The sequence below is a fragment of the Aulonocara stuartgranti genome (assembly GCF_965226115.1).
Source record: "Aulonocara stuartgranti genome assembly, chromosome: 3".
NCBI lineage: Eukaryota > Metazoa > Chordata > Actinopteri > Cichliformes > Cichlidae > Aulonocara > Aulonocara stuartgranti.
The window spans coordinates 63,676,400-63,692,822 of record NC_138941.1 but is presented as its reverse complement, the minus strand read 5'-3'; the positions used below and the strand labels follow the sequence as shown (position 1 = coordinate 63,692,822).

At 42.7% G+C, this 16,423-nt stretch overlaps 1 protein-coding gene across 1 annotated transcript; it reads left to right on the top strand.

Annotated features, from left to right (window-relative positions):
- Nucleotides 1–8,472: 8,472 nt before the first annotated feature.
- LOC309698709 (uncharacterized protein) lies at nucleotides 8,473–12,234 on the top strand (the record flags this gene model as incomplete). The annotated part of the gene is made up of 2 exons (XM_082521341.1): nucleotides 8,473–8,855; nucleotides 8,983–12,234. Exon 2 carries the CDS (start codon nucleotides 10,021–10,023, stop codon nucleotides 12,232–12,234), a length of 2,214 nt encoding a protein of 737 aa, XP_082377467.1. The 5' UTR covers nucleotides 8,473–8,855; nucleotides 8,983–10,020.
- Between the last annotated feature and the right edge of the window lie 4,189 nt (nucleotides 12,235–16,423).

Below are 16,423 nucleotides of genomic sequence, written 5' to 3'. Positions count from 1 at the left end.
CTTGAATAAATAAAAGTATATTTACAGTGGTCCCTAGAGACAAAGCACATACAAACTTCAAATCACGTACGAACTCTGAAGCATGTACAAACTCCAAAACACGTAAAAACTCCAAAATGCGTAAAAACACGTACAAACTCCGAAGCACGTAAAAACTCCAAAACACGTACAAACTCCGAAGCACGTAAAAACTCAGAAGCACATAAAAACTCAAAACACGTACAAAAGACAACAGAAGTGCTCCAGGATGCTGTGCCCAGTGTTGAGCTTTTGTTATCTTGTGGCTACACAATCCAGCAAGTACCAACGACCGGATTTGGTGTGTGATAGTAACAGGTAGATGAACTTTTTTTTAAATTATTTGAATATATTTGAGTGCCTGTGTATAAATACACAAACAATACACACATGCTTTCAATTGTGTAATTTAAGTGATCTAGTAGCTCTGCTTTGGAAGTTCAGTTCATGCTAGAAATGTGTTTTGGAGTTTGTACGTGTTTTGTCTCTAGGGGCCACCGCATATATTTATATATAAACATATATAAATAAAACCACTTTTTTACGTTAGTAATTCCTTTTGTGCATAATTTTATATTATTGTGAATAATAAATTAATTAAAGCAACAAAACAACCTGAAGAGCCGGTTCGGAGCCAAAAGAGCCGGCTCTTTTTAGTGAGCCGAGCCGAAAGAGCCGGATCTCTAAAAGGAGCCGGAAATCCCATCACTACTGTGGAGTCAGTAATAGCTCTGGAAGATAACCAGCATATCTTTAGCCGGTTACATGAAGTTTGAAGAATTTCTTGTTCGGTTTTGTTTGTTCAGCGGACTTCTGCGCTTATTACGTAACTGCTCATTTAATCATGGCTTGTTTTCGATGTGTTTGGTGGTTGTAAAAATGGTTTATATGAGATTTAGCTGAGATTCAGAGGTTTCTGTGGATACCACACATGTCAGGACTCGTGGGGCTTAAGTGGTTTTTAAAAGTAGTAAGATTTTAATCCTGTGTATGTAGGGAAACAATAAGGAAAAATGCTCATTCTCTGTGTCTGGTCAGGTTGATATTTTGATAGTTTTTCTTACTCTTTTTGTACTGTGGTGATAACGGTTGAACATAATTTCTTGGTCTAGGTTCACATCCACACACTCACAAAGGCAGACATTGCAATTTTGTTTATACCAAACACTTGGCAACAAAGGAGTAAAACCTGTGTGTTTCTGTCCAATTTATTCATGTTTACAGCAGAGTTTAGAGGAACACTGAGACATGTCTGTACAGAATGATGCTACAGGAAACTCTGATTTGTCTGTAGTCAGTAAAAACACAGCAAAGAGTTTTGTTTCAGACTGGTTTTTAGTGTTATAAAGATCACCAAAGCAACCATCACACCAAAAACTATCACACCAGCTATCAGTCCAGGACGTCCTCTACTGACTCCATCCTTCTTCTCTCCAACCTCTGTGTGTCCTCCAGCTTGATCTGCGGGTAAGAAACAGGTGTGGATGTCAGCTGATCACATCACTCAGACTAGGCTGGGTATTGTGATTCAATTGCATTTCACAAGACCCCCAATTTCATTTGATCCACGATTTGATTTGAATCGGGAAAGACAGTCAGAAATATTATAATTCTGATCATTTATTAGTACTGACACTTGTGAGACTTGATCAAACAAATAAACAAATAAAGAATCTTAAATCGTGAAGCATTAACCAGCAGAAATTAGCCTTTCTTCTCTGAGTTTTTCTTGTCGGAGTTTAAAAAGGTGGTATTCAGAATACAGTTACTTTGTTGAAATAAAGGGATTACACGGCGGTATTTTCCTGTTTTATTTGTTAGGCTATGCCTTCTCTATTTATTGTTTCCATACGCATTAAGAGGTTCTCTGTCTCGGCCCATGTCACCTCCAATTGCGGCCTGCATAATGACGTGAAGAAATATTTTTTTTAAAAATATTCAAAAAATTATTTAATATGAAGGTAATAGGCAGAGTGCTACAGGCATCGTCCTAAAGAATGTAGCCTGATGGGCAGTGTAGTCCGTGCTGCAGAGAGAATGGACTGCCATACCTATTATGTGCCTGTGAGTGTGAAGTAGGGACAAAAAAAGTGGAAAAGTACGAGTTGTCATCGAGGAAAAACGGGAGCTGGAAGCATGTAAATATAATAATAACCACTGCAGCCAAGAAGAGTGCCTGACGAGCTCAGTTGTAAGTAAGCTATTAAGACTCGACTGTACGCTATGTTCGTGTTTTCCTCCGAAACAATAAGCTCCGTTGGAGCGGCCTTTCAACGTCTCTCTCTGTCTCTCGCTAGCAAGATTGACCCAGACAACAAAGTAAAGCTAGTTTTCAGCTACGAGCCCGACACGAACCCGACGTATTAGCCACAGGTCCCTTTACTACGGTTCGGAGCCACGGACCTGTTTTATTTACGCACGGATTCGTTTTCAATGCAAGATCGCTGCAAAAAGTGCAGCCTTACCTAATGTTCACCCTACTGGTACTCATTTTATATTAAGATTTAAAAATCTAGTCAGTATTGGCATGGCGAGTAACCTTCAGTTAAAGTAATAAATCACACAGCAATAGTACATTCATGTAGTTGTAAAAAGCATGATAATATATTAACTAATCCAAAGTATTCAGAATAAGTTACTGTCATTGAGTAACGTAAAGGAATACGTTACAAAATACATTTTGGGGCATTTATTCTGTAATCTGTAGTGGAATACATTTTAAAAGTAACCTTCCCAACACTGTTAATAACAAGTATGATTCAGCAGAGAGGTCTATTAATACATAGTGAGTGATAAATTGACTGGCAAGTAAAACCTCAATGCATCATGGGACCCCCCCCCGGCAGCCTTTGTCTGTTGCAGCATAACTAAGGGAGGATTCAGGGTCACCTGGTCCAGCCCTAATTATATGCTTTAGCAAAAAGGAAGGTTTTAAGCCTAATCTTAAAAGTAGAGATAATGTCTGTCTCCCAAATCCAAACTGGAAGCTGGTTCCACAGAAGAGTGTTTTTCTACCTTTTTCGAGTCGCGACACATTTTATAGATTAAAAATATCCTGTGGCACACCACCAACCAAACTTGTTTCACAATGACACACTGTAGCCCAATACAGTACAGCCTAGAAGTAATAAATGCATGAACTAGTTTTTCAGCATCACTCTGAGACAGGATATTTCTAACTTTAGAGATGTTGCGCAAATGGAAGAAAGCAGTCTTACATATTTGTTTAATATGTGCGTTGAAGGACATATCCTGGTCAAAAATGACTCCAAGGTTCCTCACAGCGTTACTGGAGGCCAAGGTAATGCCATCCAGAGTAAGAATCTGGTTAGAAACCATATTTCTAAGATTTTTAGGGCCGAGTACAATAACCTCAGTTTTCTCTGAATTAAGAAGCAGAAAGTTAACGGCCATCCAGGTCTTTATGTCTTTAAGACATTCCTGCAGTTTATCTAATTGGTGAGTGTTATCTGGCTTCATGGACAGCACACACGATCTCACACACACACTCAACTCTACTCACTCACCTGGAGGATCAACACTCAGGCTGACGATGTTCATGAGCTTCAAACTGCCTCTCCGAATGTGGACGACATAACACTCGTATGTTCCACTATCAGCAGTCGTCACATTGTTCAGAATCAAAGACACGTCTCCATCCTTCATCTGTCTGTCCTGCAGATCCACCCGGTCCTTAAAAGATGGATGCTGATCATCTGGCACAAACACTTCATCTCGGTACAAAAGCACATATTCTGATTTCATGTCAGCTCTGGTCCACTTCACAACTATGTTTTTGTTGTCAGGAGCGCGACATGTCAGAGAGACGTTTTTCTGTCCAGGTGAAGATGTGATGATTTTATGGTCTGAAAGAGTCAAAAAAAAGAAAAAAAAACAGGAGAAGAGGGGTTAAAAATGTCACCATGCAATTATTAATTTCAACAGCACTGATCAACTGATCAGCAAGATTGTACTACAGATAGAGACCACAAGACTCTGCTGAATCAGAGGAAGTGCTTCCCACACTGGTTGCTGAATTTTATCTATTGATCTATCTATCTATATAGTGTATAAGTTGTTTAAAGAATTTAGTCATATATATATATATCTATATATATATATATATATATATCTATATATCTATATATATATATATATATATAAACTCAAACAACCTATACACTAACAGGTAAGTATACACTAATATATAAGATATATTAGTGCTGTCAAACAATTACAGTTTTTTATCAGATTCATCACAAGGTTGCTGTGGATTAATTTCGATTAACAACGAGTCAATATTCATTTATTCTATATTAATTGCATTTCATTTTGCATGATATAGATGATGATAAATAGACTCAAGAAAAAAGGCAAGGCATATACACACTTAACATGTTTATTGAACATCTTGAACATTCATGTTTACAAAAAACTCTGTAAACATTTATCTCTCTCTCTGTCACCCTTGGGGAGGCAATTCAAGTCCTTGAAAAGAGGAACGAAAGCTATGTAAAGTGTGTGTTGTCAACCATATTAATAGGTCTACAGTTTGTCGCAATCCACATTGTACAAGAAAATTCCTTCTTGCACAATACTTTATCTCGGTCGACTGCTCCGTCTTGTTATTTTTGTAATGCTCAAATTTCCCATCGAGAGGGCCGATGTGCGTTTATCACCTTCTATTTTGAGTTGACTGGTTCAGCTGCCTGTCACTACCAGAGATTATTCCTTGCTGTGGACAGCATGTGCAAAAGCAACCCTACTTGAACAAACAATATATATATACACACACACACACACACATATATGTATATATATACTATTTACATACAAAATGTTGTCTATAAAACATACAGATGTAAATAATTGCTGTATGTGTGTTGATATCCATACAGTTATCCCCAGGTAACATTATAACTGTTAAGGTGGAACACTGAATGTATCACATATGAAAACATGTGAATATTGTCACTTCTTACCTTCATGGCCATAAACCAGCAGCAGATGGGAAAACAATAGAGTCCAGAGCAGTTTAATGATAAACACATTATTCATGTCCATTCTTTCTCTGCCTCAACAAAACATCAAATCCCTTTCTGAGCATGGCTGTTAAACCACAGATTATTCCTTGCTGTGGACAGCTCGAGTACGCACTGCCAGATTATTATAAACGACACACGAGCATCGTATAAAAGGGCAACTGTGAGTGGTGAGAGTAAAGGATGCGAGAAGGGGTGGGTCTGACTTTAGAAATGAGTAATGTCTCGAGCCATGTGCGGCAAAATACGATCAAAGCTTCCTTGTTTACTTTTTAATCAGGTTTTGCTTCGCGTGTCTTAAAGGTAGCCCTGTGATCTAGAGCAGGAAAACATAAAATATAAAAAGTGACACTGAAAATAGTTTTGTTGTGGATAGGCATAGCTTTGGGTCACGTGGTGTCTGTAATAGTAATAATGATTGCTCTATCACCTGTTCACGTCCCGAGGGAATTTTTGTGAATGAGTGGGTGATGGGGGAAGTCGACTTTTGCTGACCGCTCAAGCTTAGAATGGATTTTAAGGATTTGATAACAAATAAAGGAGTTTTTAACCTGGAACTTTGACTTACGTTTTGAACAGCAGGTGCGTCAACATTATTCCCCTATTCAGCTGCTCGGCGACTCAAAGGCTTGACAGTTGCCAATAAGTTTAAACTCGACATATCGCAAAATTAACCCTCCTCCATCATCCGTGGTGGGACACAGGTGGTGCACTTGTTCCATTTTACAGGTCTTCAGTATACTCCAAATATAACCACATCTAAAAATATAAAGGAGTGCTTGAATTGTGCAGATCCTGCAAAATTACCAGGGAAGCCCCTACTGATAAAAAAAAATTCTAGTTTGACTGGACTGGGAGGAGTTAGAGTAAGATGGTGCAGTCCAATGACTGTTTAATTGTTTTCTACACTCAATGGTCCTGCTTTTTTTTACTTAAAGTAGTTTCTGATATGAAGTGGAAATATGTGCGTGGCAGTCAATATGACATATTACACAGCAGTGTAAGTTAAAAAAAAACGTACATGTGTAAACTATGAAGCAAGGCTAAGTCCACACGTACACGGGTATTTTTGAAAACGGAGATTTTTCGTTTTAAAAAATAATCCCGTCCACATGTAAACGCAGAAATGAAGGGAAACGCCGATAGGAACATGCCAAAGCAACAGGTGGTGATATATTCCTAACTGTGTAGAAATGTTGGCCAATCAGAAGTCTAGAAGCTTTGTTGGGAAATAGTAAACAAAGCTGGGGCATAGAAGCAGAACCGAGTCGTATGTGTGGAGGGACAGTAACTGTGTGTATATGTAAGCATTTAAAGACTGCAGAGAGTAGAATTAACAGTAACAGTATTGTAAAAATTCATTTCACCGAAATAATAACGTGGCGCACAGTGTGACGTCAAAAAAGGCGCACACCTTTGACGCTGTATTTTCTCCGTTTTTCTCGTCCACACGTAAACGCAAAGACTGAGTTTTCAAAAATCTCCACCCTGGGAGGCGTTTTTAGAAATCTCTGTTTTCATTGACCGAAAACGCCATTTACGTGTGGACGAAAGGTGCAAACGCATAGAAAAATCTGCGTTTTCAAAAATACCCGGGTACGTGTGGACGTAGCCTAAATATGATTCATCAGAAATAAACAAGCCTTTATAATAAAATCCAAGTGGGTAAAGTAGTGATTTTTTTCTGTGCATAAAACAAAACATTAGCAGGTTTTTAAGTATCTAAGATGATCTTTTTGTAGTCCATCTTGAGGATTTTGTAGTTTGACATTTACAACATCCAGCATCACATTATTAAGCAGCTCAGTCAGAGCAGTAAAAAAGCCTCTTATCTTTACTTCCCTCCATGATGTTTCTTTGTAAAGTCGGGGAAAATGACCCAGTGACCTCAGAGGAGGAAAATTTGTGAACTAGATTTTCTTGATTTGTTTAATGCGATGAAATTACTCCTTATGATGCTTTAAGCAGGTTCAAGAAAGAAATAATTCCTAAAGGCAAAGTTAATCAAATCAGTGGCAGATCTCTCTGAGTAAAACCTCTGATTTGAATTGAAAGTGGATACGTACTGTGCTCACTCCTCGGCACTCTTCATATTTGCTTATTAGTTTAGGATTCAACATAGATCAGAGAAAAATGTCAAAAAGATGTAAATGAAGCTGTAATAGCATGAAAAAAAAAGGAGAAGGAGAAGGTAAATCAACAAGTTTCATAGATCAGGGGTCAGATAGACTCCTCTTATAAGCAGGACAGACATTTATTTATGTGGTTCTAACCCGTGGTTTTTTCTTTCTTTCTTTCTCTCACCCTCTCTCTCGCACTTTTTTCCGCTTCACTCTGCACGCGGGCCTTGTGCTTTACGCTGGGCAGAGGGGGGAGGGGCGGTAGTTACACTGAGTAGCACAGGAACAGAGCCAGAGGGAGAGAGAGACAGAGAGAGCCAGGGACAACAACATCACATTAGAAAGGTATAGTAATCATCCACAACTATTTTCGGTTGCAGATGATAAAGGATTCAGAAAGTTTATTCATGCAGGTCCATATGACAGAGAATATGCATCTTCTTTTTGTTTTCATATTTTAATTTATATTTAATTGTGTTGTGGTTTGCAGTGTTTTGTGTTGTTTCACTTTAAATTTGTAAAAGGAAAAAGCTGAAAATTTAAATAGTTAAAAGTTGAAATGTGAATAGTTGATTTTAGTATTATATCAGAATCAGAAAGGGTTTTATTGCCAAATGTTGAGCAGGTTTACAACATTAGGAAATTGCTGCGGTGCTTCAGTGCAAACATACTGTCATAAAAATATAAAAATAAGAATAAGAATTAAAAGTGCTACGTAGAAAGATATATACATGAGTGCAGGTGGTGATCAGTGCCAAACATGGAATGATGCAGTGAACACAGCGTAGGGTCATGTGTTAGTGGTGGGAATAGTCATATGGTTATTGTTCATGTGTCCGACCGCAGAGGGGAAGAAACTGTTCTTATGGCGAGAGGTTCTGGTGCGAATGGACCGGAGCCTCCTGCCTGAGGGGAGCAGGTCAAACAGACTGTGTCCAGGGTGAGAAGGGTCAGCTGAGATCCGAATATGATTTATTTATTACATTTTATGTGGAGTGAATAAATAAAAGTATATTTACGGTGGCCCCTAGAGACAAAGCACATACAAACTTCAAATCACGTACAAACTCTGAAGCATGTACAAACTCCAAAACACGTAAAAACTCAGAAGCACATAAAAACTCAAAACACGTACAAAATACAACAGAAGTGCTCCAGGATGCTAGGGGCAGTGTTGAACTTTTGTTACCTAGTGGCTACACAAGCCAGCAAGTACCAATGACCGGATTTGGTGTGTGGTAATAACAGGTAAATGAACATTTTTTTAATTATTTGACTATATATTGAAGAAAATATAATCTGATCACACATTATTCAGCTTTAAATATTGTTCAGCTTTAAAGTTACTGTGCAACTGTGTAATAAAAATGTGTGCTCACGACTTTGGCCTTGAGAGCGATAAGAAGCGATCGCCTCATCCTGCAGGCGAAAGATATCTGCAAGCGAAGAACACCCAAGGCCGCTTTCCTTTTATGGAGTTGTTTTTCTGCTAATGCAGCACTTTCCTCACAACCCCCTCCTGTAAGTTTTAGAGAATATATACCCATCCTCACAGAAAATATTAGGAATCTCTTGATGTGAGCTGTTTTTGAGAGGTTGTCTCTGTCTCAATAAAAGTTCACTGATTCCCCCATCTGCTGCAGGTGTCCGGTTGTCTTCATTCTCCGCCAGCCTGGTTAAGTCAATTCCTCCTTAACATCTAAAAGAACCTATTTAATGAAGGAAGACGGGTTCACTTTGTGTTTAATATTATTCTATTGCTGTTGTTTTTTTTATATCCTTCAATTGGCGTCACGGAACAGGATCCGCTCCAGGCCAAACTGGAACGGGGGGGAGGACATCAGCCGTGGTCTGAGTGAACGGAGTTTGGACAAAAGCTGTGTGCACACAAAAACAAGGTAAGCAGACCTTTTATTTCTGCTATATTGAACATTATAAAAATACTTAGTGTCCAAACTCCTAGTAATTCATAACCAAAATTGTCTGGCTTACTTAAGGCTTGCTGAGAATCAGACAAGTGAATAAGAAATAAGTGAATAAGTGAATAAAGATAAGAGTGAACTGAGGTCTGACCACGGTTGCGGCCGACGGGTCGCTCTCCGGTGTCGGATAAATACCTCAGCAGGTCTGGGACCTTGAAAGGGTTTATTAGTAACGCCTTTCTAAACAAATTAAAAGGTTAAAGGCCTTGAGAATATTTTTTAGTAATATTCTCTAAACTACAGAAGGGTTAGGAAGGCCCAGAGGACTTTATTAGAAAAGATCCTCTAAAACTTAAAAAGGAGAAGTACTGGTTGGAGTCCAAAGGAGGGGTCCCTTTGATCAATAGGAGAAAACGGATCTCTTCTTAAAACCCCGATGATTTTAGTGTTTTAAATGTTTTGATGTTCTGTTTGATATTGGACACACATAAATACACGCTGAATGCTTGCTGTGGAACACTGGGCAGGACAGTTTGGTTCTCCGTGTTCACAGATTACACAATTAAAGGAACTAGGTTCCTCTTTTGGTTAAAATAATACACCACACATAGAATTTTTTTTACACATTTATTACATACATAAGGAGGGTAATGAGTGACTGCAGGTAATGTATGAAGTGTGAATGAGACGTGTGAACAAGGTGACAACCAACTAGCACCCCTATCAGGAAGCTCTAGGCAAGGTTACCCGCCAGACTCCGGTTTGGTAGAAGCTTGGTAACACCTGAAGGGATATTTCAGTGCTGACTCACCTTTAAAGCAGCGCCCCAGCTGATTAGTGCCTAACAGAGGCAGAAACCCAGCTGGTCCAAATTCTCCTTTAAAATCAATAAAAGAACACTCCTCCATTGACAGTAAAATGGATGGAGAATTAGATCGACAAACTAATGATGATGGTTGGGGTCCCGGTGTTATTCTTAGCACATTGGGAGAACAATTAACATGTGTTGAGACAGTCATCAACTCCACACACCAGCCTAAAGAAGCAAAAAAGCAGAAAGAGTCATTGAGGAAAACAGCTGAAAGGTTAATGAAAGAAAAGGGAAAGAATGAGGGGAGTAGTGGTAATTGGGGAATAATTTGGCAGAATAAGGCTATGCAGGCAAAAGAGAAAGAGGAAGAAGCCAACTCAGCAGCAGCAGGTGCAGGTGTGATAAGCGGGGTGAGACACAGAAAGGAAGCAGATAAGCACGCAGGCCGCAAAGCTAAATTTAATCACTGGGTGTGTTTATGGGAAACTGCAAAACCACACATGAAGAAAAATAGGTCTCAGCCACCTCCCTATTCTGCCTCAGTCCAGACTCCTCCCTCAGCAGGCATATATCCGGTACTTAATATCTCTGGTGGAATAATGACTATTGGAGAAGAACCGCCCGTAGCTCCAACTCCCATAGATACCAAGCATTTTTGCCCAGGAAGCTCCTCTCTGTCGGCGACACCCTCAGCTAGTAGTAGAGCCCCCTCTTCCATGTCCCATTGTTCTGGAACCGGATCTGAGGGCCTAACTGACCCATTTGCGAGCGCACCATTTGCGGTTCGAATGAACAGACAGGAACCCACTGAACAACAATTAACTGATCTAGAAGCAGCATTACGCAGCTGCTTAAATGAACATAGGTCAGTGGTCCAGGTGAATAATCGTGTTGCGTCAGCCCCTCTTTCCCGGTCCAACCCCTTTGCCAGCACTCCTGTCGCTGTTAAAGGAGATCTGACCGCTACTGCAAAAACTGAGCCTGGCACTTCACCAAATGTCACAGTTACCATGTCTTTGGTGGGCCGTCAGGATCCGGAAACACAGATGAGTTTAGCCCACGTTTTTGCTGACACTGCTACCCCACCAGGCGGGGGAGAAACTGAGGATACTGATGATGAACTCAGTGACCTTAACAATACACCCCCCTCTACCCCTCACAGTTTAGGATATCAGACTAGATCTAAGGGCCCTGTGCCTCAGCCTCCAGGCATGTTTCCCCTGGTCCAGACTAAAGCGCAACGTAGACCAGTGTATCAACCTTATTCATTCGGAGATGTCCAGGCCCTAGTGGACAAACTCCCTGACATAATGGAGGGAGGGAATGCCTGGTTAGCTGGTTTGGATAAATACACAGCTGGACAGGACCTCGCACTGGGAGATTTTAGAGCTATTATAACTAGGTGCACATCCCGATCTCAGGCAGCGGATCTGGAACAAAATGCGGGTACTACCACGCATGAGAACGAGGTGCCACTAATGCAGGCCTTGAGGTTTATTGGACCGGCCCTGCGCAAACAATTCCCACCCAAAAATCAAGGCACCTTACAGAAATTTAAATGGGAGGAAAAGCAAAATCCCACCCATTATCTAAATCAGGCTGTTGAAGACTGGGTGAACCATACAGGTCATCACCCCAGTAGGACTTGTTCACAGAGCATGTGGTTTAGAAGGGCGGTGCTGAGGGGCATTCCGGAGTCAGTAAGCCAGAAAATGGAGGATAATCCTGATTTGCAGGACTGTGACTTTGCAATCTGGAAGAAACATTTGATTTTTAATCTTAACAAAGTGCAGATTAAGTCTGAGGATAAAGCGGAGAGCGTCGAAGATTTACAGTTGCAACTGTTGAAGGTTCAGCTGCAGAAAGCGAAAAACGACCTGGGTGGAAAAGGTGACAAGCCTAAAAAGCAGCTTGTGGCCGCCGCGGCTCCCCCTCCTGGTCCAGTTGCCCCTGATTTGTATCCGAACCCGTGGCCAGCTGATCCACAGCCCCCCCAGTATGGTGCTTATCACGCCCCGGCCCCTTATGGGCAGAGAGGTTCCCCATTTGGAGGAAACAGAGGTGGTTTCAGGGGAAGAGGTCAGATGGGAGGTGGTAGGGGAGGCCAGATGTATGTTTGTTTCCGGTGTGGACAACCTGGACACTGGGCTAAAGCGTGCCCTTTGAACCCGGCTGCTGGAAGAGGCAGGGGAGCCCGTGGTGGGCCCTATCAGCATCCTGGCCACAGAGGTGGACCTCGTGGTGCTTTAGTTGAAGTGCCCCCGGCCCCACAGATGCCTGTGATGGGGTGGGAGTACTACGAGGGTGGTCCCCAGCTATAGGACACCCCACAGACTGCCCAGGACAGTGAAGGGACAACGGCGGACCCTATGCTGTCCATAACTGTAGATAAAAGAAGAAGCAGCTTTTTAGTGGACACTGGAGCTACGTACTCCACCATTAAGGATGTTGCTCGTGAAAGACTTACTGACACAGTGATTACAGTGGTGGGCATATCTGGGGAACCTAAAACTCTGCCTTACACCGTGCCCCTCCCCACAACGGTTGGAGATCAGACTTTGTTACACAGCTATGTTTGTTCAAAACAGGCGCCTGTGAATTTACTGGGAAGAGACTTGTTGATTAAATTAGGAGCCACAATACTCTGCTCTTCGCAAGGCCTAACTGTAACTCTCCCTACTGGGGTTGTGCTTCCCTGTTCTGATGGGCCAGAGGGAGGTGGTCAGTTTCTGCTGCAACCCTCCTCCTGTTTAGCGGACTCTGCTGACATCTACTGGGCATTATTGGAAGTTGAAACACCTGCTGAACCAGGAGTTTGGACTGCTTTTCAGCAATGGCGGCCGTGGCTCTCACTCCTGCATCCTTATGTCCCTCCCCCTGACCCACCTCATGTTACACTGTTTTATGACAGGCATGACACCACCTGGTACCAGCACATGTTCCAAGAGCAGTGTGAGGGGCGGGCTTGGTCTCTGAACATGTCGTGCATTTTTGCGGCACCGGAGGGAGTGGCAGCAGCGGTTACTTTTACAACAGATCAATTACAGTGGTACATGATGTCTGATGAGGCAGCTCCCCATGTGTCACTGGCCTTACATCCTGGACACCAGGCTAAGGAGCTGGGTGGAATGGTTAAACGTTCCCTTGCGGCCACTGACTGGACACCTACAAAACTCCCACAGGTTTTGTTTTCTCCATCTACCAAGACATACCAAATTTTAAATGATTGCTTTAATTCCGCCACACTGCAACATGGAGTAGTCAGCGGGTCACATGGCAGAGAACACACAGACCACTGTGATGCTGCGCCTTTACTCGACTCTCTTCCAGATTGTTTGTGGTCCCTTGGACCCACAGATGTAGGTTTAGTTGATGTGGAGCCAGTCTCTTTTCAACTGTCATCTGCTACCCCTTTGTGGCAGCCTCAGTACCCACACAAACCGGAGGCTGAGGCTGGGATTGCAGAAACAATTTCTGGTTTGGTCACTGCCGGTGTCCTGGAGCCCTCCTGCTCTAAGTGGAACACGCCCATCCTACCCGTTGAGAAAAAAGGCACGGGGAAGTTCAGAATGGCACATGATTTGAGAAGGATTAATGCCTTACTTGGCACTCCTACTTTGCCTGTGCCTAATCCTTATGTTGCCTTGACCAACCTCCCACCATCTCATGCCTGGTTCACCTGCATTGACTTGGCTAATGCCTTTTTCTGCCTCCCACTTCGTGAGTCACTGCGTGACATTTTCTCATTTACATTTAGAGGCCGACAATGGCGTTACACTCGCTTACCACAGGGATTTGCCCTCTCCCCAGGACTGTTTAATCAGTGTTTGAAAGAACTTTTACAAACCTGCCCACTACCATCTGACTGTATGTTAATACAATATGTGGATGACCTTTTACTGTCTGCTCCCACGGCTGACATCTGTTTGGAGGCCACCAGAGTGGTACTTCAACACCTGGCCAACACAGGTTTTAAAGTGAGCAAAACCAAACTACAGATTGCAAGAAAACAGGTTTCTTTTCTAGGCCGCATGGTCTCACAGTCCGGTATTTCCTTGTCCCCAGAACACAGGAACTCCATTTTGCACCATCCAAAACCTCTAACTGTAAAAGACATGTTGTCATTTTTGGGCCTAACTGGTTACAGCAGGACCTATGTCCCAGACTATGTTGGCCTTACTTCCCCTTTGCGCGCTTTGGTAAATGAACAAGGCATGAGAAACCTCTCCGCTCCCCTCTCATGGACTACAGAAACAGAACAGGCGTTTATAAAGTTAAAACAACAGCTTTCTGTCGCCTCTGACCTTGCTGTGCCAGATTATGCTTTGCCTTTTCATCTTGATGTTTCTGGAACTGGAACCCATATCAATGGTATCCTGTTCCAGAAAAAAGGGGGAGAGAGAAAAGTGTTGACATATGTAAGCGTAATGCTTGACAACACTGAAAAACGCCACCCACCGTGCACACAACACGTTTCTGGACTTGCAAAAATCATTCAGAAAACAGCACACATAGTGATGAACCACCCACTAAAAATTTTGACATCACACAGTGTGGTGGCCTACGTCTCCTCACAGGCCTTCACACTCACTTCACTCAGGCAGAGACGCCTCAGTACCATTTTGGAAGCACCACACATCACCTACTCACATGAAGGCATAAACATGGCTGATCACATGGGATCTGGGGAACCACATATGTGTGAAGAGGTTGTGCAGGTACAGGAGAAAATCAGGCCAGATTTGCAGGCAGAACCTCTAATGGATGCAGAAAAAGATTGGTTCACAGATGGATGTTGTTTCAGAACTGAAAGTGGAATGTTGAAGGCTGCATGGGCAATAGTGGAACAGACAGACATGAGATGGAAAACAGTGAAGGCAGAGCAGTTGACAGGACAACAGTCTGCACAGAGAGCTGAACTGAGAGCGGTGATTGAAGCCTTAAGGATGGGAAAGGGACAGAAAGTGAATATATACAGTGATTCAGCTTATGCTGTGGGAGCAGTGCATGTGGAGCTCAAGCAGTGGCTAAGAGCTGGTTTTTTGACAGCCAGCGGAAAGCCTATTAAACATGAGATAGAAATGAGGGAATTAGCGGAAGCACTGTTGTTACCTGTTAAGGTGGCAGTGGTAAAATGCAAAGGACACAGTGCCGGATTGGATTTAGTGGCATTAGGTAACAAACAGGCCGACTTAGTAGCTAAGCAGACAGCTGGTTACTTACCCTCCCTGATTATGGTAATGGACCCAGAAGCCACACCCCCTCCAGAAAGACCACCCATACAACTAGGCCTAGCCACAATCAGAGAGTTACAGGACAAAGCCAGCCCCCAGGAAAAATCATTATGGGTAACAAGAGGGGCCACAAACACAGATGTCTGGCGTGGCCCAGATGGAAGGCCCATTCTACCGCCAGGGGTCAGACAGACAGCAATGGAAGAGGCACATGGAGTAGGGCATGTGGGACCTGCACAAATGATGAGAAATTTAGCCGTCTGGTGGCACCCTTATCTAAAAGACATGACAAAATACATGGTTAAAACCTGTAAGGAGTGCAACCAATTTGGAATCAAGCCCGCCTTCAAGCCAATAGCAGGGTACTTCCCCATCCCACTTTGCCCAGGGAAAGAAATAATCATTGATTACACAGACATGGTGGACAGAGTAGGTAGTTACAGGTACCTGCTGGTGGCTGTGGATGCATTTTCAGGTTGGCCAGAAGCCTGGCCGACAGCAAGTGAAAACAGTAGAACTGTGGTGAAGTGTCTGATTAATCATTATATACCACAGCATGGGTTTCCCGAGGTCATAAGGTCGGACAATGGTTCACATTTCAGGAACCACGATCTGCAGAGGGTTGAAGCCGCATTAGGTTTGAAACATAAGTTTGGCTCAGTTTACCACCCCCAGTCCCAGGGGAAAGTGGAAAGGATGAATCAAACTCTAAAAACTAAATTGGCTAAAATCTGTGCACAGACCAAATTAGATTGGGTTAAGGCATTGCCTCTTGCATTAATGTCCATAAGATGCTCAGTAAATCAAACCTCTGGTTACACTCCATTTGAGTTGGAGCATGGCAGGCCTTTTCCTGGCCCCTCCTCTCGCCTGGTAATGTCGGATGAAGCTGATTCAGACCTCGATCCGAGGACATATTATAACATGCTCCGCAGTTTTGTTGCCCAGTATTCCTCACAGGTCGCTGAAAGAAACCAGCAAGAGCTGAGAGAGGCGGCTACACCTGGAATGGACTACGTCCTCCTGAAAGTCACAAAGAGAAAGTGGGCTGAGCCTCGCTGGACAGGCCCTTACCGCATAACAGAGCGGACCTCCCACGCTGTCAGGCTCGAAGGTAAAGGTGACACCTGGTTTCATTACACACAGTGCGCTGCTGCCACCGAACCAGGAAGAACCTTGAGAGAGGTGCAGAAGGACCTGTCAGAAGGAGCTGCAACAGCATCACCAACCACTTGAGGGAGCCAAAGCTCAACCTACAAGCCGGCTGGTTACAAAA